Source organism: Dermacentor silvarum, chromosome 10 (assembly GCF_013339745.2).
Source record: "Dermacentor silvarum isolate Dsil-2018 chromosome 10, BIME_Dsil_1.4, whole genome shotgun sequence".
NCBI classification, from domain to species: Eukaryota; Metazoa; Arthropoda; class Arachnida; order Ixodida; family Ixodidae; genus Dermacentor; species Dermacentor silvarum.
The window spans coordinates 34103088-34125534 of record NC_051163.1 but is presented as its reverse complement, the minus strand read 5'-3'; the positions used below and the strand labels follow the sequence as shown (position 1 = coordinate 34125534).

Below are 22447 nucleotides of genomic sequence, written 5' to 3'. Positions count from 1 at the left end.
AGAGATTGAAAGTGAAACAGTGAAACAAAGGAAACAGAACGTTAAACATTGCTTCGGAAATCGACTTAAGGGAGGATACACTCAAAATCGCTCCTAATGTTGCTTTTTTTTTTTTCTCTCTCCGTGTTCGTCTTGTGTACTACCGACCTCTTCCATGTTTGTTCTTCTCGTAATTCACACTGGTAAAGGTTTGGGGCTTTTTCGCGTACGGTTCGAAAAGTAAGCTGTCAGACTTGATATTTTAAGCTCGCGTGTCGCTTTCTGTGTGTGTGTGTGTGGGCGTGTGCGCGCGCACTTTAATACAAAAAAAAAAAGAAGTCTACCAGTGCAAAACTCATGCAGTTGTCTCCCTAACGAATTGGTATTCCCGTTTAAAATTTCACTGCGCGCTGCTCCATGCAGTACAAACTAAGCGCCACCTTTATTTCACCGCTGTCTTCATCCCCCGCAATAGATTACAGTGCTAAAGAAAAAGAAAAAAAAAAAGTGCGCGCCTTGTAGGGCCGCTCGGCTCTGGGGCATGCAATACTCGTAACGAGCTGTCGTCCTGTCCGGAGATTACACTGGGGGAAAAAAAGTAAGAAGAAATTTGGCGTCTCATCTCTCTAGGAAGCGGGAACAATATTTAACACACCGAGCTGGAAGGACCCCGAAGAGCTTAAGGGACCCGGAGTGCTCTTGCCCGTTCAGTCTTAGCTTGTCAACGGGGCGTAACAGCGTTTGTTTTGTTCTTCCAAGGAGCCTGCTTTGCATTATCTAGCTCGCCACATGAGGGACAGAGTCCTGTACTAATATATATTCTTTATTCTCGAAACTTCAGTACAGAGCGCATTTGCATCCTCACGCTGCGTGTGATAAAGATCCCTGCCACCATTTCTTTTTAACGTTCATTGTTGCTTTTAAATCTTTGACTCGTTGTTGCTGTCATGGACACTTTCGTGCGTACGTACTTTAATTCGTTCTCCTCAGTCGAGACAAGATTTGGCTCGGAGATTTAGCGCCTGTGAGTAAGCCGGGCGATAATTATTTCTCACGACGCGCGTCGTCGTCGCCATAGTGCACAAAACTGCACAGAAACAAGATGGCTGTTTTTGTTTGTGCTTCTGAGAATTACTATTATGTTGCGTTTTTTTATTCATATTTTTTTTTCCTCCACGCGAACTGTCCCAGCTCTGGATAGATGAAGCTAGGACTCATTCACTCTCATATCGTGAGTGAGTGAAGTCGAGTCGTGTCGATCGAGTCCCATCGACAGTGCGACTTCTTGCGGTTGTCTAGTTTATCGAGCGATCAACTAAATAACAAGTCCAGTGTCACAACTTTACCTTTACTGCCGTTCGATGTAACTATTCTGTATTGCATTTGCAATTAAATGTATGTAGCACAGTGGGGATCCGTGTGAAAATGGAACAAGCTGATATATATTTTCGAGCGCAGTGACTCACTGGTTTTGAAGCGAAATTAAGAAAAGTAGGGAGGTGATTTATTCTCCGGAAGCGAAACTACTTAGCGAGCCTTGGCGAGCGAAGTCTAAGGTAATCGTTGCAGTAACCAGCAGTCATCATTGCCCGAATACCGACGAGGTGTCTCCTTCCATACGGGCACACCCTGTACGTGATAATGAGATGCAAGTAGGCTTCTTCCTTCAGTATTCCGGAACTCTACTCCTCCTGTCGCACCCTTGCACACCTGCCTCGGCAATAAAAGGATGCTTTCTTGCTAAGCCGATATTAGCCCACGCGGTATCAGTCAGGCGTCTCTATAGGGCAGGCATTGCTCGAGCTGTGCGATTCGCCTGACCGAAGCGATCTCCTCGGGCAAACAGCGCTTGCCTCTCGGTTTCGACGGTATTGCGGGAACGCTCCGGCTCCCACACACACGACTGAGCGCCTATGGCGCAGAACGGGGAAAAAAAAAAACCCTCCGCCTCGAGATCACGGCGACCGAGACATTGCTCGTCGTCTGAGCAACTCGTTGCTTTTGTTTTCTCCCGTGCCAACGGTGAGCTTCCTCGCAAACAGAACGAAGGTGTACCGTACGCCGCGGCTAGAGGTATAAGATAAGGGGCCGTGCTCTTCACCGCTCGCTTATGACCTATGTATGAGGTATCACAGCGGCTCCTAGCTGCAGACTCGAGAAACACTCATTAGGGGATCCCAAGGGAGCCACTTCGTGCGTTATATGCGGTGAAGGGCGCCGGTCACTGATGCCTGCATGAGATCTAGTGCCACTTCGGCGCTCTGGTGGGAGCTCGGTCGTCGCTAAGGCGGAGGCTTGTTTAGCCGAGATTGCCAGCTCGTTTACTAAGCGCCCGACAAGTGTTCCTTCTTCCCGCTTTTTTTTTTCCTGCTAGGTAGTGCGTGCTTGTCGATGCCCGCACCTGGTCGCGGTTCTGGGAGTCTTAGCCAAGCTGCCGGTAAGGGGACTCCTCGATGTACCCAGCAGATCGCGCGAATGAATCCGGGGCGCTAGAGAAAGCCCGAAAAGAAGAACGACTCTCGGAAGGCACGGCCAAGTGATCGCCGCTTCTCCCGAGAGAACCGTCCGGCTGCATCGGTCCTGCGGCTTACGGAATCCGCACGATCTGTGCCCCACCCTCTGCACTGGACATCTCGACAGGAGAGGGAAAAAAAAAAAAAAAAAAAACGTCGCGAAGACGGACACCGCAGTTGTATGGTGGAAAACGAAAGAGAGACAGGCGAAGAGACAGAAACGCTATAGCGTCGCATCGCCGTGAGTAAGCCGTCGCTTGCAGGAGAGTCCTCGGGTCCTTCTAAGAACGGACACAGTGAGGGATGGGGGTTGAAGGGGAGGCAGCGAAGCTGAGCTGCTGCATTGAGATCCGGCCACGGTGAGACCGATTCTTGATGCCGGCGCGAGCCCTATATATACACTGTACGCGAGACAAGTAAGACAAAAAGAACGCGAGAAGCGGCGGTGGTTCATCTAGCTTGCGCAAACGTTCGGGCATCGGAGGAACGGGACGCCGGTGGAGGGGGGTTGAGGAGAAACCCTACGTGGCGATGCACCGCCGAAGCTCTCTCGCTTTTGTTTTCTCCGGCCTCCCGCGGCGCGCGCGCTTCTTCGCGTTCCGAAGAGAGCGGCGCAGTGCCGGACAAGGCAGCAGAGACAGTTTTCCCGTCTTTCGCGCACGCGCGTCCACATATACAAACACACAGAGAGAGAGAGAGAGAGACGCTTGTCTTCTCCGCAGCTAGATCGCACGCGCAAGCTCACCCCCCCTCACAAACCCAGGGTCTCTGTCCAGCAGACTCTGCGCGCCGTGTTTACACTGCCCGCGAAGGCTTCGCTTGTTTACGCACCCGTCTATCGGCTCTGCTTCCTTTCCCTACGGCCCGCCGCTGCCTCCAGCCTCGGCAAGAGCTCCTGCTGTTGGTTCGTTGATGTGAGAAGGACGCTCGGCCTGGCAGGTCTTAAGACGCATCCCCCCTGCAGGCCACCCGCTCTTCCTCGCGCGCGCACAAACACGCGCGCGCCCGACGCCGTCCCCAGAACTCTGTCTCGCAAAGCCCGCGCACCCGAAGCCCTGCAGGGCCTCCCGTCGTCTCGGTGTTCCCGTTGCCATGGCGACTGTTGTTGTTTCTTCGGACGGGGGAATTGTTTGTTTTCGGGAACCGTGCCTGGCCTTGCCTGCCGTGGTTGTTTAGCTTTCTTTGGGGCCCGCCGCCGGTGCGCGCGAGGACTCGAAGGGTCCCCACGGGTGGGTGGATTCGCCCGCCCGGCTAGCAGAGCAGCGCCCACCAGAGTCCGACGGTTTCGGATGACCCACCACACGCCGCTCGGCTCTCTGCTTTTGCTCGGGGGCCCTCTCTCGCAGGACCAGCTCTGCTTCTCCTATTGCTTACCGCCGCCCACCCCCTTCCAAAGCACCTTCTCCGATGCCCATCCACGCTCTCAGTCTTCTCAGCGAGAGGGTGAGGACAGCGTCCAGCGCTGGACGCTGCTGCTGCCTGCAAGGCAGGACCGGATGCTTCCACGAAGCCTCCCCCCCCCCCCCCCCCCCCGCTCGCTTGTCCGTCCAGGTCGAGGGAGTTGGGGGGAGGGGGGAGTCCCTTTGTTGTCTCGCGTGGGGCACATTGTTTTTGCATCTCGGCAGGCGGCTAGCGGCGGCGGCTGCTTGCGCAGCTTCCTCTTCTTTTTCTTTTTTTTGTTTCTCTCATTGATATCTGTCTCCAACGTATACCTACAGTGAAAGAGAGTTGGCTGTTTCCTCAGACGACGGAAGAAGAGGAGGGAGATGGACAGAGGTGCGCGGCGGAGCACAACACGCCTGCCGACCGTCGTCCCGCGTACGTGATTACCCTTTCGGGCGTTTTTGCTCCGGGCTTTGTTTGTCTTCGGGACCGGCCGACGTGGGGGGCTCCGGGGAAAGAAGACGAGCGCGCGCGTCTTCTTTTGCTGCGGCTACTGTATACGAAGCCCCGTTTCTGGCCGAAGGCAGCGAAGTGGGTCGGATGACCACCAGGCTTGACGGGCAGTGCATCGGGGCGCGCACATTGCAGCCGCAGCAAGATGCGCGCATCCTTATAGCGTATAACGCCCGTTCCTCTACTGCTTGGGACATTTTCTGCTTCTTTGTTGTCTGCATACCGCCCGCTCCCTTCCACTCGTTCATCTGTCCAGCGCTGCTATCCGGTTGCCACGGTGCGTTGCGGCCTGCTGAGCCCAGCATACGCGCGCGAATCGAGCGATAGAAAAGAAATATCGGGGGAACAGAACAAAAAGTAAGCGAAGGCTGCGGCAACCTTGTTTACACGGGCCGTAGTCGTAAGCGCGGCGCGCCGTCGCTGCAAACATCCGTTCTCGCTTCTCTCCGCCTCCCTCGGCGCCTTCCCTTTCTTTTTGTCTCCGCGTGGGGTGCTGTCTATTAGTTCCTGGCGTTTGTTATAACGGGGTGCCAGGGTTCGGTGAGGGTGGTGGTTTATTTCAGCGTTGCAACCGGCCTCCAGCGGCGAAGCCCTTCTCGCTGTCCTTTCTCTGCCCGGCGGACTCGAGAAGCTAGTACCGTATTCGCGCGTATATAATGCGCTTTTCTGGTGTTTTTGTTATTATCAGGATCATTCTATATACGGAATGCAGCTGGACATTCCTTCACCCAGAATAGCGCTCGAGCACCAAAATCTCAGCAGTAGTGTGGAGGCGTCAACTTTAGCTAAAGTTCGCGCGACATTGTGCGAGTGTACTTTTTCCACATAACTTGCGCGTTATGCGGCGAAGCGAAGCAAAAGCGGTGGAAGTGGGCAGAGTTCTGTCGGGACATCGGTTCAGCTATCGCTTTTCGGGTGGCTTTCCTCTGCGTCTCTCCGCAATATATACCATTTCAATTTCTTCAGGCCCGCACAAGTCCACCAACATTGTGAATTCACAATGTCGTCCAATGTTACCGGGAACATATGAGCGTAGAGCACGTGCGAATTTTCCCCTCTGGCAAGTGAACCATCAACCACTTTGTGGGTGGCAGCGCTGGCACCTTTCTCTGCACACCTGTACAGTGTTTTCATATTGGTTCGGCTGGCACTTACAGACAGAACACCAACAAAAGTGACAGCCGCACACCAGAGTGTTCCTTTTAACAACGGACCGCACTGTAGCTGCAAACGCGGTATTCTCATATCTGCTGTCGGTGATGGCCACGGGCTGCTGCAGCTGTGTGGATCACAGAGCGACCCGGCGCTGTTGTTCTGAAACGGCGATAGTACGTGGCGGAGCCGGACGCACTAACGGACGGACGTGCATTCATTGCTCATAGCACTGCCCCCTCCTCCTCCTTCGAATTTCCTGTTTTTGTTTGCGCCTCGTCGCCGTCGGACCGAGGGACGACGGCCACGTACGCACGACTTTGTTTGCTGCGGGGAGGCGCGACGGCCGGGCAGCAAACAAAAGCCGCTGTGCTGTGTTGTTGCTGCATATACATGTGGACGCGTTGAGCGATTCGCCGAGCCTCGGAGCACGTTGCGATGACCAATGCGCTGCGTGGACACTTTTTCTTTTTTTCTCTTTTTCAGTTTGTCGAGTCGCGGGCATCCGCTTTCGATGTACGTGATGCGCTTGGGTTGCGTCCCGAAAATGCAGGCTGAGTCAGCGACTCTGTGCGCATTTCCCTTTGCGTTCTTTGCTATTTTGTTTTCGTTTTGTTTCTTGGCCTGTATTATAAGCGCACATTTATTAATTTGCACCCAGTATGTGGTTCTACAGTCGAACCCGGATATATCGAACCGATATATAACGAAATATTGTGTATAACGAACAGCAGTAAAACCCCCTTGAAAATTTTTGTATAAAAGTTTCATTTTATATATCGAATTACCTATATATATATATATATATATATATATATATATATATATATATATATATATAGAGAGAGAGAGAGAGAGAGAGAGAGAGAGAGAACTTTTTTGTGATCCCCTTCAGTTTAAATATATCCGGGTTCGACAGTATTCACATTGTCTCTCTCTTTAGCGTGCTTCTCTTACGTAGGCAGCGTTTATAAGTTGTGAACTGTGATTGATTGATGGTGTTTAACGTCAGAAAGCAACACTGTGGTTTTCGGAGACGCCGTAGTGAAGGGCAGCCGGGGGTCGCACCCATGACATCGTGCTCGTCGGCTGCAGAGCGCCATGCCATTGAGCCAGCGCGGTAGGTCGCGTTGCTAACTGTGAGATAGCTCCCAAAAACGTCTTCCTATAGCGCAATTTTCGAACGCAGCCTCGATTCTAACAACTACGTCTAGTATAGATCTTGATCAATGCTTGCCCGCGCGTATCCACATGAGTACAGCCTAGTATGACAGGCGAATTGTGTCGTGTCTGCCGGGCACTCTGTAGCTTTCGAGAACCGAGACCACTGCTTCGTCGCATCGAGTTCTCGGCGAAGCTCGCGAAACCGTACGTGAAGTAATCGAGTCGGGCTCGACGATCATCCTTGGCGACGTATAGTTCGGCTGCTTCGGCGCGACACGACGCGACCTCGCAAAAGATGTCGCGCGTTTGTCACTCGAGTTTTACTTTCGCGTTCGAGGCAACAGTGGTGGCGAGAGCCGAGCGAATCGTCCGATTCCGATTGGACGACGCGTATCCTCCGATTCTCTCTCTGGCAGAAGCAGATTGGCCGCGAATAGCCGCAGGGTCTGCGGGGGAAAAATGCTCGTACGGTTGGGGGGTGTAAGGTTCAAGGGGGCGTTTTAGGAGGAAGAGGCCAAATGGAGGGTAGTGGTGGAGGAGGGGGGTAGCGGAGTGTAGTTTCGAAAGAGTAGGCGTGGCTCTTCCTCTACGGTGCGCGCAGTGCAAGGAACGCGCAGCGCCGAGCCACCCACGCGAACGCGTCGCGGAAATTAAACGGAACGCGTGGACGGCAGCTCCGTGATTAATCGAGCCACCGCGATAGTGATCCCAACTCCTTGCGCACCCCCTAACCGCCCCGTGTCCGTATATACCTTTTGCTTCCCTTATGAGCTTCCCGGCGAGTTTGATTCTCCTGTCGCACAAGTTACTTTTTTTTTTAATCCGTTTCCCGTTCTCGTGTTCAATTTTCGTTCTGCTGTCTCCGTTTCGCTCTACCTCGACGTCGATGGTCCAGCGTTCTTACTCGCGAACTCAGCTCTAATGTTCTTCGAGGACGACGATACGAAGCGAAACTAAAAGAGACAATTAACGGCGAGCTTGCAACGAGAAAAGTGTAGGAACAGAACAAAGAAGGGTGGATAGGAAACGTGGGGAGGGGGGTAGCCGTGTAGGTATAGGCCGTATGTTTCGAAAACGAATGGTTTCAGCTGTCGCTCGCCTACCTTCTTGCCTGTTGCAAAGGAATAAAAGCTTGGGCGTGCTTCTTGAAGATAAGCGACGGCGAAACGGACTTTCCGAGTGTCGCCCTCAATGCCCGGGTCAGATCGGACACCCTCCACACGCTGAAGAATAATTAAACTTCAACGTAGGGGTGGCGAGAAGTCACGGGTTTTTAGAGAAGCCGCGCATTCATTCTCGAATCGAGCGCGTCAGATAGGTGCCTACGGTACGTCGTTGGCGTCCGCTCGCCAGTAGTATATCGGTCTTGGTAACTTTGGTGACTTGCCTCTTTTTTTGTTATTAGCTGAGTGAAACGGGACATTCGGTAAACGTTTCACAGCTTAGCCGAGCGCGCCTTATAGAGCCGCTTGTTCCCACGAGAATATCGATGCCGCCGCGTCGAATTGTCATTACGGTATCGGAAGGGGCATAGCTTTGCCGCTGTTCTCTGGGAACAGCTTTGAATGGAAAGCGATAGGAAAACTCGTTATCATTTTTTTCCCCTCGTTCTGGGACTGAACTCCTTGTTTTCTACGACTCCAGTAAGACAATTAAAGCGGAAGGCATCAGGAACCTCGAAGGAATCGGTAAACTGAAACCTCCACCCGTCCGGGGGCTCCGAAGCTTCCGTAATAGCTGCGGTAATTACGCCTAATTCGAGAATCCTAAGTCATCGGTTTCCTGGTATTGGTTTACTTCGTCATTTCTTTCTTTCTTTCTTTCTTTCTTTCTTTCTTTCTTTCTTTCTTTCTTTCTTTCTTTCTTTCTTTCTTTCTTTCTTTCTTTCTTTCTTTCTTTCTTGGTATAAACGAAAGCGAACTGAGTGATTGTGTCGCGCGAAAGTCGGAGCATGTCTGTCGAGTCGTACTATACCTTGACTTCGGCTTCGAATGTCACGTGAGGCCGTTTTCTAATTTTCTTCGTTTGGCTCAGTGTACCGTGGACGGTGTTTCCGTCGTCTCGCGCTCCAGTTATCTCTAGTTTGGCGGAGCCGAGCGAGAGCGGCAAGATTGTCAAAAAAAAAAAGCATCATCGGTCTACCTGTCATGCTCTGGCCTCTTAATGACCCCAGGGACGTTGACTGATGAATACAGTTGGTGGAGAGCCCGCCGTAGACTGAACAGACTCCGCCTCCAGATTTCGTTCTCTGTATTATTCTTTTTATGGAGGGAATGGCTTGGTGTTCTGCGATAACGCTGCAGTGCTTACTAGGAATATGCCCACAGCTGTAGTGAAAGGGCGCGCCTGTCATTGTGAAAAAAAAGTTTAGTTTGCGTTTCCTGCCTCTTCCTTTTTTTTTTTTTTCTAGCTAGCAGCGGCCGTTTCTTGGAGCGCGTTTTCTTCCGTCTCGTGCTACCGCCAGGTCGAGCATTAGGCTAATTACGTATATTCAGACTGCTACAGGAAGCAGGCCCATCTACTTCCAGTTCATATGCGATGTACTCCTCTCCGTTTCCATTTCGTGCACTGTTCCCGTCTGTGTACTTGGAGAAATTCGTAAAAGTACTGTTCGCTCTGTTTCACTATAGCAGTATGAAGGTATTCTGAGTGAAAAAGCACGTAGTCCACGTTTCATTCACTTCGTTTCTTGAGGCTATTTATATGTTACATTAGATTGTTTCGTCACCCCCCAAAAAGTAAACCTATTTGAGGAGTGCCGAGTTGGCTTTTCCACAATACTCACTTTCCCGAGATATGGCAGTCAGCGCATCGTTTAAGGGATTACTGTGGCAGCCGGCGCTTTGCTCCAGCCGTTGGGCAGTTTTTCTCGCCTAATTTAATGCACGAAAAAATATAAACAATGTACGAAATGCACAACTACATCCACTTTATCACCGTACTGGCCGCGACATTTTCAATACAGGCCGCGTTACACATTAAAAGGCGTGTATTGCAGCTTAGAAAGAATGCATACATTCTCATTAGGGCACGTCGAACGCCTTTTTATGCCCTTGCGGATAAAACGTTGGCTTCTCTGCAACACGACATTGTTTGTAGTGAAGACAGCTTGCAGTGGCCGCTCCACGATTACGCGCGCTGAACCGGAAACTCGTAGTCTGCAGCTGGGATAACATATGCTCGAGTCTGGTTGATATTCGCCGGCCGCACTACCATGGGCGCAAGATAAAAACATTTGAAAGAGATAAAGGGAGAGATTCCGTTTATCTACTTACGGTGGCCGCAACTGCGACAGTATAATATTCGCAAGTCATGTTAAGCAAGAAGAAGGGAACAAGGTTGGGGAACGGTTGACTGCGCGAATAATTCAAGGGTAGTGTGACGAATTGGAGGAGCCTTTCAACTACGGGGTTGTCGCGCCGGACACCGACGCGTGTAACGTTTTCGTGGCCGCGCCAATAAGAAGGGCGTGGAACTGTTCCTCATCCGTCTCAATCGAGACGCGAGAAGAACTCGCAAGGAGTCAGGCAGAACAGTTCTCCTGTCAGCTCATTTTTCTATCTTAACTTTTCCGTGCCTCTATCTTTCGGTATTTTCCATTTGCGTTCTACGCTTTTCCTTGCTCCGTCGTTTGTTTGCGCCTCGTTCGGGGGCGACAGGCTGTTTGCAGCACTCGCTGTTGGCAAGATAGAGGTCTCTTGTCGGTAATGTCGCGTGCTGGCCCTTCCCGAACCCGATGGTTGGTGAGCGGCATATGATAACCGGTGGGCGGCCTCAAGCACGCGCTGGTCGCTAAGCTTATCCTAGAGGCTTTGATCGCTGCTGTCGTTCGGAGTTGTGGCCATAAATTTAGAGGGCTTGACGGCGTCGGTAAAACGCTCCATTTCGTGATGTTGCGCTTGGAAAATGGTTTCGGTTTTACGGACGCCCTCTCGGCGTGCTTATTCGCGTCGTTATCCTGTTTCGAGATCGCGCGGTGCCGTACTGTAGCGACTGCAACGGTGTTCGCCGTGCACGTATGGCAAAAGGACGCAGCGCAGATGTAGCTGGGCTGCTTTGCTCAAGATTCTGATGCGAATGTGTTGAGTAATGTCTTAATGTAAAGTATCCAGAAGACCGGCACGCCACGAATCTACAGTCACCATCTCGGAAATTTCGTAAATCTTCGCGGTCAATGCACTTTCATGTTACTTTGCGGAGACAGTCAATTTGGTGATAGATGTGTCTTAAGCGCAAACTGGTGAACCGTCGCCCCTCTCCCCCCGCTTTTTTCTTTTATATTTTCTGTCAATAAATAAAGGCATTCAGTGTGCTACGCCATATTTGTGTTATTTCTCTATATTTTGTCTATAGGCACTGTCACCAACCCGAGCCACATTACAAACGATATTGTAAAACCAACGCCATTTATATTCAGGTTTAAGACTCTCTGACCCCCAGTGAACTCTTTAGTTGGATCCACAGTGAACCAGTTATTGGTTCTGTTTTCTTGCAGCCGATCGCTTTATCTCAACTGTTCATACATTGCATAACAGCACACCAGCATTTGCTGTAGTACGGTTATACGTGGCTCTCCGTGTTAGACCTTTGTTGACATTAAGCATATTCTCTTTCACCTTATCTACATTGCAGACGGGACATCCGCCGAACTAAGTTTAAGGTTCCTGCCCGCCTTTTTGTGTTTCCCAAAGCTGGGACTCGGCTCGACGTGTAGCCTGACCTGCTTCCTTCCCGTTCTGGGTCCTTGTGCTCGCAGACACTGCTGACTTAGCCCGTCACTGAGCCTATCATGCCGGCCTTTTTGTTCTAGTTCTATTCAGCTAGGGCTCGGTTCCTACCTTAGGCCTAACTGGTTTTCCTCATTCCGTCTGCGCAGGCCCAACTGTGCTTAACCCGTCGCTAAGCCTAACTTGTCTACCTTCTATCCTAATTACTAGTACTCAGCTATAAGGCTTGGCTCGCACATTATGCCTAACCAGTCTTCCTTTTGTTTTTTTCGTCTGCGCAGACCCCGCTGGGCACGTCCAAGACGCAGCAGCTGCACCTGCAGCTGCAGCAGCGCGCCGCGGCGGCCGTGGCGGCGGCCTCCTCGGCGGCCGGCTGGCCGGGCGGAGGAGACTCCAAGGGCGCCCTGCCGCAGGGCGCCGGCGGCACCGGGAACTCCGGCACCGGCGCACCAATGGGGGGAGGAGGCACCAGCCCGGACCTGTCCCCGCTTCTGGTGATGAACAGCCTGGCCCAACAGCAGGTGCAGCAGCTGCTGCAACAGCAGCTGCTCTCGCCCGCCCAGCTGCAGCAGATTCTGGCCACGCAGCAGCAGACCTTCCTCTTCCAGCAACAGGCAAGCACGCTGTGTAGTGTGCATAGATATTACCGCACGTCATCGGGCGCGACAGTCTTTCAGTCAATGGCGCCGCTTTCCCTACCGCCGGCTCGTTGGCCTTGGCGTGCTAGTTACACCGGCTGTCTGGCAGGTTCTCAAAGCTATCAATGCGGTCTACCAATTGAGAGTGATAATGAGTCGTCTTACAGCCATTATGTTTTTTCCCGAAGCGCAAGGTTTCTCTCTCTCTCTCTCTCTCTCTCTCTCTCTAAGATATTGAGCAGGTGCTCTGTCACTGCTAACCGGGCTATACCACCGCGCGTTTAGCAGCAATGACTTCGCTTACTGTACGAGGACAAACACGGGCTAGTGATTTCATGTAGGGCCTTAGGACAGAACTGGGGACGCAATCCGAACCAGGAAGGTTCTATTATTATACTTCTGCCATTCCGGTCTTATAAACGTTCCTTAACCGTGGTTTTAGTCATCTGAGCTTGTATACGTTAATTTATTCATTTTTTTTATTTGCCTTCTGTATTATTCGCATCTTCGTGTCAGATGAAATCCCTCATCTGAGGTAGCAAGCCCTCCATATAGTAGGGCTGGCAAATTCAACTTCCTCTAAACTATTTCTCTCTCTCTCTCTCTCTTCTGTCCGGACCCAGCAGTCATAGCCCGTCACTAAGCCTGACACGACTAACTTTCGTTCTAGTTCACTCGTGCTCAACTTAGACTTGGCTCTCACGTCAGCTAGGCCCGAATTGGCAGCGTTAGCCAGTTGAAGTTGGCACTATACAGCTGGCGGTGTCTACGTGAGGTTTATCCTGATGAAGCGCCGCTCTTGTAGTACCCTCCTTCCGAGCTTCACGCGGAAGAAAAGACACTTCTGGATTTCGGGTGCAGAAGTCGTGCCACCTCTCACGAACTCGCCCGCAGGAGACGTTGCCTGTGAAGAACTGCACTTCTTGTTGAAGATGAAGGACAAGGGGAGGTGGGAGGATAACTTGTGGCAGAGGTAGAAGGTTAAAAAAGAAAACGCGGAACTTCGCACGTCATCTTTATTACCCTCTTTTTTTTTTTCTTTTTTTATGTATCGTTTCCACCTCGCACGAATACCTTCAACTCGGGAAGTAACAATGGCATATCAGAGAGATGACTGAATCGGATACCAATTACCGAGTTAGCAGCCGAACTTTTAAAAAAAATAAGGAAAATTTGCGAGTAGGCACTCGCTAGAGTCGGATATCACTTCCGGTTCCTGGAGCCTGCGTCCTCATTAATGATGGAAGGAGCACTGCGCTGGTACTCTTCGGAACTTGTCTCTTCTAGGGGCAGCACCAACATGACTTCGGCTTCACCGCTCGTTTTGTTCGCTACAGATCGGGTCGCGAGAAGCTCGACGGAGAAAAAAAAAAGAGAACAAGAAATACAAATGAGCAGAGGCTTGCTGAAAAAAAAAGTAAGCGATTGTTCATAATTTCATCTGGTCTCGAAAGTGCTAAGGCAAGCGAGTCACCTAATTTGCCTTTGGCAAGAGCGCTATATATAGTTCCTTGCTTCGAATCAAAAACGCACAGTGAAATGCTTTCTCCCATATTTTTTTTTATTATTTCTGAAAACAGATGCTGACTATGCCAAGTGATTGTTCTCGAAGTTGGCAGTTATGCGCTTCTGGTACAACGGTTGTGACTTTTTTTTTTTTTTTTCGTCACAGCCTTAGCACTGTTGATTGCGCTTGTGCTGAGAACGATGTGTCTAGTGCCCTTGTCTCAAGGGTACTCGGCGTTCCTATCAACGTCAGCGCGCTGTATATTATTTTTCTCGCGTTTCTTATTCTCCACGACAAGCGTTCCTTGTAGTTAGCATAACTGTCAGAATAATTAACGCTCGTAATTTCTTCGATAATTCAAGAAGGAAAAAAAATAGGGGCTACACACCATGCACCGGAAACTGCCACTGCCGGAACTTAGAGTTGACGTCAGAGCTTCTTTTGCAAACTAGCGCCGCTGTGCGGCCGTTATGTGAAGCTGCGTGGACGGCCCCCACTCGTTCCTTCGTACCGGCGAAAAGCAATTAAAACTGAGGCCGAATTTCAGTCGCCCAAAGTGGATTTCGCTGTCGCATACTGCCGCGCCCGCATATGCTCACGGACAGGAAATGAGAACAGCCTAGTCAATATCCGTCGAGATCTCAACGTTAAAAAAAAAAGAAAATTAATTCTTGATGCCCCTCTTTGTCACTCTCTCCTGTTTTTTTTTCTTTTTTCAAAGATAATCTTGTAATTTCTTGCTTTCTTTTCTTGCTACGCCTTCTGGTTTATCTTTTCGCTGTTAGTACTCTTACTTTGTTGTTCCTAGACCACACGATTATTGATTATTGCTAATAATTTGTTTCCCGCTGCTCACTTATCACCGTCTATACTTGATCAAGGAATATGGCTTCACTTCTTATACCCCTCCCCCCCACCTCCTCCTCCATCCAACCCCCCCCTCCCCACCCCACCCCCAATGTCCTGATTTCAAAATCGTCTGCTCTTCTTTTTCTGCTGCTGCTTTCAAACTTTAATGGCTCCGCATCGGGCGATCCCGCAATTACAGATAATCATGTCTGCTAGGTTGAGTACTTCTCTTCCCTTTGCATAATGTCCGCGTGACGATTAGTGACGCGCTAATTGTGAGCTTCGTTTGCGTGCCTTCTCCGCTCCCTTTTTCTTTTTTTTTTTGTTCGCGTCTTACGGCCGAATGGCAGGGGCGCGGCAACTTCATCATCCGCCCAATCGATCAGTTCCGGGGCGTTGCAAATACGACTGTAAAAAAAAAAAAGCCTCTATCTTGTGTAGTTTCTTTTATGTAAGTGCTCGGGCTTTATATTCCGTCTTTTTTTTTTCTTCTCTGTTTCTTTCTATTAATGTTCCGATCGAGTCTATTGATTTTGTTCGCTTGCTTCTCTGTCGGTATTGCTGAGGCTTCTGTCGAAAGTGAAATCGGCAAGACGTTAGTTAGCAACAGCGTAACAGGCACAGCTGATAAACTCGCCTTTGCAAAGACGCCTCCTGTCGGAAGCCTGAGAAACACGTCACGCGAGTTTATGTGCCTACGTTGCGCCCACTGAAGCCGCGGCCATTAGCGATGTACTATCTGCGGGAAACATTAACACAGCGCTTAAACATAGCGTTCCATTTGCGAGCTTCACGCCTTAGTCGTCGTTGATAAGAACAAAATCACCCTCACGCTTGGCGCCCTTGGGCCATATCTGGCCCTTGCGCCACTAAACGCCAAATCATCGTCAACTCACGACGTCAGACAACGGTATACAGGTGTCTCAAAACGACTCTTGATTGCAAGTTACAAATCGATCGGTTCCTCTGAGAATTCGCGTCTTCCGTGTATACAGCCGACTTCTGCGGCGTTGTTCGCAAGGTGACGGACAAAAAATTCTAGTGTACACGCGGTACATCGAGTATTTCTTTTTCTTTTTTTTCTTCCCGGCGTCGCATACTGAGCACAATATGAGCTCAATCAGAAGGTTTGCAAGTCTATTTTTCAAACTTCAAGAAGCATTTGAACTAAACTTAAGAAAGCAAGGTATTTCAGTTACCGAGAAGTCGCCTTACTGGTGCACCTAGGTGCGACTCTGTGCTTCAAAATTATTGGATTCAACGCCTTCCACTATTCCAAATTCATGTAGTTAACCCATTACGCAAAACTATCGTACCGCCCGCGATTTCAGCAGATTTTATTTCTTACTTTCTTCTTTCCATTTCGCTTCTTTCCTGATGGCGTCTCTTATTAGTGCATTGCTGACACCATGCACGGACACGAGAACTAGCCGAAACAGACAAGATAAAGTAACAAGTGCGACGAAAAATGGTTACAAAAAAAAAAAAACAGCTAACATACTGTCAGGCCAGCAGTTCATCGCAGCATTAGGGTACGGGCGCACAGTACCAAGGACTGTCCGCTGCTCGCGTGCTGGCGTAATAATATTCGCTTGCGTCGAGGGACAACAGCTCGTCTTTGATCTTTGTGGCTGTTTTCTCTCTCTCTCCTTTATTCCTTTTTTTTTCATTTCCAAGCTCGTTCACTTTTTTTTTTCACTCTTAAAAAAAAACGATGGTTACAAAAACTACGAGGCATATGCGATCTCTTGATAGTACGCCACTCTTAGCCGGGAATTCAGCGCATACTACTTGGACTCGTCGTCATTCTCTGCATACATTCATCTTGCATGTGCTAGCGACACTCTTTCAAAAAAATGTTTTGTTTTTTTAACTAATGTTATGTTAGAGGAGCCAGGAATAAACGGCAGAGAGACGAGAAGAAAGTGCCAGAATACTAACGACGTTACCTTGTGTTTCTATGTTAATTTTATTTTCATCTCTTCTTTTTCTGTTTTATTCTTCTCACCGCGAAGGTTGAACAAACGCGTGCTTGGTGTGGTGGGCGACGTAGTCGTATTCAGGCGAGAGAGAGAGAGAGGCTGCAGCACCAAAATGCTGGGCGTGGTTGCTTCGACTCTGAATGAGAGAGAAAAAAAAAATCAGCGCTAAAAAACGCCTGCGCACCCACGCCCTGCCGGGGTATACTTAAAAAAAAAAACGCTTTTTTTCCTGTGGCCGGTGGAGCGCATGGGGTGTTTTTGTTTTCACGCGGTCCACGCCTTTGTTGGCCAATGGCGTGCAATAGATACCCTTCGACGACGCTGCGGTGGCGAAGGGATGAAAATAAAAACCAGAAAACAAGGAAGAACACCGGGTGTGAGGTGATGTTGCAGAGATGGGTGCTAACTGTCCGGGTGGAGAATAAAGAAACTAAGAAATGTACTGTTTTTTTTTTTTTTTTTTTTTTTTTTTTGCGCCGTCCCTCGAATAGCGTTGTCGCGTCGTGTGCGAGGTGTTCTCCTGAAGCGAGCATGCGAACGCTGTCACTTGCCAAAGTCGGGAGGCAGTTCCCATTCCACGGGCTATGTTGGAGCAATAGCTTGCGTAAGTCTGCATGGCGATCGTGCTTGAAATTCGACACTGTCGTCTCTCTCTCTACTTGGCTCTTACGCCGTAAATAAATTGTGCAAGTGTCTCGGAGCTCGCTTTTGGGAACAACAACAGCATGTGAAATCGAGAGATGTTCTATGTGCGCGTGTGTTTATGTATGTACACCCGCTGCAGCCATCACACTATTGTCATGCACCAACTGGCCCAGAAAACCACCCTATACTCAACTTGAGCAGCGAATGTGGGACTTTGGGATAGCCGGCTCTGACGTGGCCTGCCTTCCCATGTTTCTACATCTAAACAAAATTTTTAAAATACGACAACAACTAGCAGCAGCAGCAATAACAACAGGAGACACTAAAGCTCCCGTGTTTCTTGTTGCGGCGAGCTATTCTGTGTCTCGTTTGCTGTCCTTGCTATATATATATATAAGATGGTGCATTGGTTTAGCGGAAAGATAGGTGCGAGGTTTAGCGCACAGATAGGCGCATGGTTTAGCGGAAATTATATATATATATATATATATATATATATATATATATATATTTATATATCATCGTTCTCGATGAGCATCGAATTCAGGCCACGCTCATCCTCTTGCTTCCGCATTCTTTGCAGCAGCACCAACAGCAGCAGCAGCAACAGAAGCAGCTGGAGACGGTGATCCCGCACCTGCAGGAACAGCTACAGTTCATCATGGTCCAGCAAAGCCAGGTCCTGCAGCAGCTCAACGGACTCAACAGCGGCTCTTCCTCGTCCCACGGAGGAGCTGCTATCGCCTCTCAGGTGAAGAAGATCCTCCTTTTCCTCTTACACGATCCATTCAGGCCCATGGAGTTTCCCTATACAAAATTGCTGGAGCGAACGCTTGCGCTTCGATAGATCGTTCAGCTTTAGCAATTGGAATATAGTGTTTAGGCTTGTCCGTGAACGTATTAAAATTTTGGGGGATTTTACCGTGTTACCGGTGGGGTGCACGGCAGAAACAATTCGCTGATACTAAGCGGTAATACGCTGGTAACAACGCTGGTAACTTTCGTGCTGCTGGCTTCAGACGTCCGAAGGGGGCAATTTATTACGGCTTATCTTTCTAAATTTTCGAGAAATCATAGTGTTTTACGGAACGCATGAAAGCAGTAATTCTCTCCTCACATGCATATTCATTGCGAATGATTCGTTTATAAGAGATATGTTTTCAATATGCAATGTCGCAAAGCCGCTTGAAGCCACAAGGACGATCAGTTTCGGCAAATATCCAAGTACTAACCAGCGTTCCCATATCGGACGAACGGCCATGCATGCGGATCCCGTAGACACTATAGACGCCAGAGTTCGCTCTAGTAATCTTTGTAGAGGAAAACTCTTTAATTAAATATTCGGTTGTCCCGCGTGCCGAATGTCCAGTGTGCTCAGCGAAGGGCCTCTCCTCCGTTGCAGGACGCATCCCCCGGCGGCGGCGGCAAGGGGTCGGCGAGCGGCAAACCGGGGCGACAGCAGCTCCAGCTGCAGCTCCAGCAGCTGGCGCTCCAGCAGCACCAGATCATGCAGCAGCTGCAGATATCGCACCGGCAGTACCTGCTCGGGCTGCCGCCGTTCCTCCTGCCGCAGGGTAAGAAGCAGCACGACGTTGGGACTCTCTTCGTGGCGCGAATGCAGCGCAAAGCACCGAACTGCGGGGAGATAGGTGCGTGGTTTAGCGGAAAGATGGGTGCGTGGTTTAGCGCAAAGATATATGTGCGTGGTTTAGAGGAAAGATAGGTGCTTGGTTTAGCGGAAATATATGTGCGTGGTTTAGCGGAAAGATAGGTGCGTGGTTTAGCGGAAAGAGGCACAAACGCAAGCGCTGACCACCAACTGAGTCTTGTTTGTCAAAGAACGTATATATGTAAATGTAATAGAAGGCGAGAAGGTCATCGCAGACATGGGGCAATGTCGACAGGTCCAGGAACATAGTAGACGTGCCGACGTATTAAAACACGTGTTAACATAAATTAAGAGTAAAAAAAAGATGGCAAATTAAGGGGCGCGCAGGTTCATAAGAGCAAATTCTTTGTCACGTGTCACGGAGGGTTGCCTTGCGTAACTGTCTCCATATTGTTTTTATGTAGCAGGCCTCGGCGATCTCACGCGAATCGCACTCTGTTCTTCCCCCACTTAGGTGCTTTGCGCTGCAGAATAGATGTCTTGTAAGCGAGAAAAGAACGAGAAAGGAAAAGTGAAGTGGCGCCACCTGTTTTATACTATCTCAAGTTACGTCAGCACTAGCTGATTTACAGAGAGCGACAGAGGGACGGGTCACGTGGGAATTACGTCAAGTTGTCCGCTTTGGCGCGGCCAATTCAAATTGAGGAGCAGCTGCGCGGGGCCTTCAGTGGCAGTTTTGCATACGCCAAATTATGATAGACATCTAGACGAATAATCCTTCGATCTCACCCGTTTAATTTTTTTTTCATTTGGTGGCCCTTTGATTTGAGCTTTTCTGTGACTGCTGGCACTGCCATACATCGGAAAGAAGGGCGGCAGTCGCTTTCAACATCGAGGGCTTTCGAATGTTCGGAGTTGCATTGTAAGCCTAGCTAATGGGCTTACTTAGCTCCGGTCCCATGTCGCATTGACTCCGCGCAAAATTTGTACATCGTTAATTATTCGCCGCTTTATGTAATTAATTACGCAGAAAGAGGCTGCACGCGTGACTCGAAACGGTCTCTTCTATACGCGTGCCCACGAATGGCTGCGTGTCCTATCTGTCAGCGGCACGCGAATCTACGTGCGTCCTTATATATCGCGTGTACAAATGAGCTGCGCTCGGCCACACCGCCGCCCATACCTTGTCGCTTGCTTTATTTTAAAATTATTTGATCCTGACTGACATTGCATATGTTTTTGTACTTGCTTGACAGAAAAAAAAATTTCTCTACCCTTACGGTCACTGCAACATTTGGCAATTGCTCCCAACGTCATCTATCTTCGCCCAATTTGTCCTTGATGAAGGTCTGCGCGGGTCGCCCATTTTCTAACTCGCACGCGCGCTCTCCGAGTTCTCTTAAAATTTTGATTCCGCTGGTAACGGTTTTTTCCCCCGCTATCATATACCTGTACACGTATCGGTGCTGTGGTGTAGGCACGGCTTGCGTCGACGCCGTTCGATGAAACTATCGGGGCGCGACGCACGTGTAGAGGTCTCCTCCTTCCCATCCTCCCTTGTTTTCGACGTAGCCACAAAACATGAAAAAAAAAAGAAAATCAAAGGAAAGAGGTCGCGCCCATAGCAAAGGGATCCAAATTATTTCCTCTTTCTCCTTCCTTCCATGCTATATAGCATTCACGTACGGCACAGACATGCGCACCCAACAAAACGATAAAGCAGGGACAAAAACGCTATCTCGCTGTCAGCGTAGCCGAGACAGAAAGAAAGAAAGGGAAGAAAATGGCTCGTGGGGACAGACTATAGAAGGTGGCGGTAAACGGATCGGCATCGGCGTTCGGGGCTAGAACCACACCCCGTTTGGATGGACAGACGGACGGGCGAAGAGATGGGTCGTCCTGGGTGGAGAGTTTAGTTTCTAGGCTATGAACGATAGAAAAAAAAAGAAAAGAACGAACCCCCGCAGGCGTCTAGCCGCCCGCACACACATGCACGCACGCACGCACGCCGTGGAGGGAAAAACCACCTCCGTGACTGTTGTGCAAGCCCGCGTTGCCCATTTCGTCCCCACGCGGGAGATAGAAATGGGGAGAGAGGCACTCGGCTGAAGGGAAAGGACATGGGCGATCACGTAGCTGGTTGCGTGGGTGCACCGTTACTCTCTCTCTCTTTCTTGTCTGGGGCGCGCGGGCACGCCGCAATCACCGCCAATCACGTACACACAATACGAAAGCTTGCCCGTATACTGTCGCAGGTATACGTATCCCAGAGCGTCTTTTTTTTTTTTTTTTTCGCGTCGCCGTTGGCGTGGCCTACCTGGCCCCGCCTGGCTTAGCGGGAGCAGGAAATGGGGAAACAAGTGACGCGGCGTCAGGTGTACGGACGCGGGTAGGAAAGAAAAAAAAGAAAGAAAAGGTTGACGCTGATGCGGTGGCTTGGGGAACTGAGGTTAACAAAAAGGAAGAGTGTCCAACGGATCGTAGACGGCGGGGGAAAAAAGGGAAGCGTCGCGTTGCGCGTCTGTGTGGCGCCTTCCCTGTTACGATGCCAGTTGGGAATGTGGGGTGTGGGGAAAAAGGTGAAAGGTGTTGCTCTAAACGTCTCCGGAGAAACTAAGCGGAATGCTAAGTAAAGCGAGAGCTACGAAGGAGACAGATAGAGCCAAAACTAAATGGGACGTTGGGCAGAAAGGCGAGGAGCCTGGGATAAACGGTCAGAACTTGGGGAAGCGGGTTCCTGTGTGAGCGGAAAGTGCACGAAAGATGTAGTAACAACGTACAAATAGTGCGAAAGTAATGCGAAAGAAATATATCGGCGTTCGTTATTAGGGACTCGCTTCGTCTGTCGCGATTCGGAAGACTGTCCCGTTTGTGCGGGAGCGAGAGAAAAATATGAACGTTGAGCGTAGTGAGACGCTGCGCGGTCACACACACGCACCTCACGACGTCCGTGGGTACGATGCAGACGTTGTTCAACCTATAGCGGCCGCGATAAACAAGTGGAGCAAACCGCGCTGTGCAGACAAGATTCGGCCGTCAGATAAGGGTAGCGGGATAGATGCGGTGAGCCCTTCGAGCGGCGACAAGCTTCGCGTCTGCGTTGTGATTGGTGGACGCGGTCGTTGCGCCGGGGCAAACAATGGCGGCATTCCGTTTCGTTTGTGCGTCGTGTCCGTCAACGCCGGTTGTCGCGCCTGGCGTCGCAATCACGGTGTTGACACGCATCAACACGCGTGGCCGGCGGCGGCAACATCCCCGATGATCAGGATCGCGGCGTCTCCCGACCGACGTGCCTCCTGGCAAACAGTGCTTGGCTTGCTTGTTTCTGATACTTTGCGCCTCCTTTCTGGCAGCGTAATCAAAACTGATTCCTCTCTCTGTGTGTCATCCTGGGGGGAAAAAAAGGATGAAGGATAACTGCCGGAACAACTGCAAAATTTTTTGCGGTGTCCTGTACTCCGGCTGGCGTTGAGGGAAAGATACAGGACGTAAACGCCGCGATCTACTGTCACATGTACTTGCTTCGTTGTTCTTAAACTTTCTCGGCAGCTTGAAAGGCAGCAACCTTATAGTTGGCCACCTCAATATGAAAAAGTTGAGCACGACACGTTTAAGAATGTATGCCGACAGTCAGACACTGCGGTTTTTCGTATTGTTTGTACTGCCTCAATTGCCTTGGGCTGCCCTGTAGTGGTAGTGGGAACATATATCTTATCGAAATTTGGTAGAAATTGCGCTCCACACATCGGAAACTCGCTGTCTGGGCAATTATCTACAGTGTATTTA

General features: G+C 50.1%; 1 protein-coding gene across 5 annotated transcripts in view; it reads left to right on the top strand.

The window, feature by feature from the left end:
- The window catches only part of LOC119466368 (forkhead box protein P2-like), a 402756-nt gene that overhangs the window by 362983 nt on the left and 17326 nt on the right, over positions 1-22447 (top strand). For 4 of the 5 annotated variants that reach the window (XM_037726879.2, XM_037726876.2, XM_037726874.2 and 1 more), the window contains 3 exons: positions 11713-12045; positions 17636-17803; positions 18455-18626. In XM_037726879.2, coding sequence (XP_037582807.1) covers positions 11713-12045; positions 17636-17803; positions 18455-18626 — 673 coding nt within the window. The remainder of the gene's footprint in view (positions 1-11712; positions 12046-17635; positions 17804-18454; positions 18627-22447) is intronic. The other variant, XM_037726875.2, reaches the window with a different exon arrangement.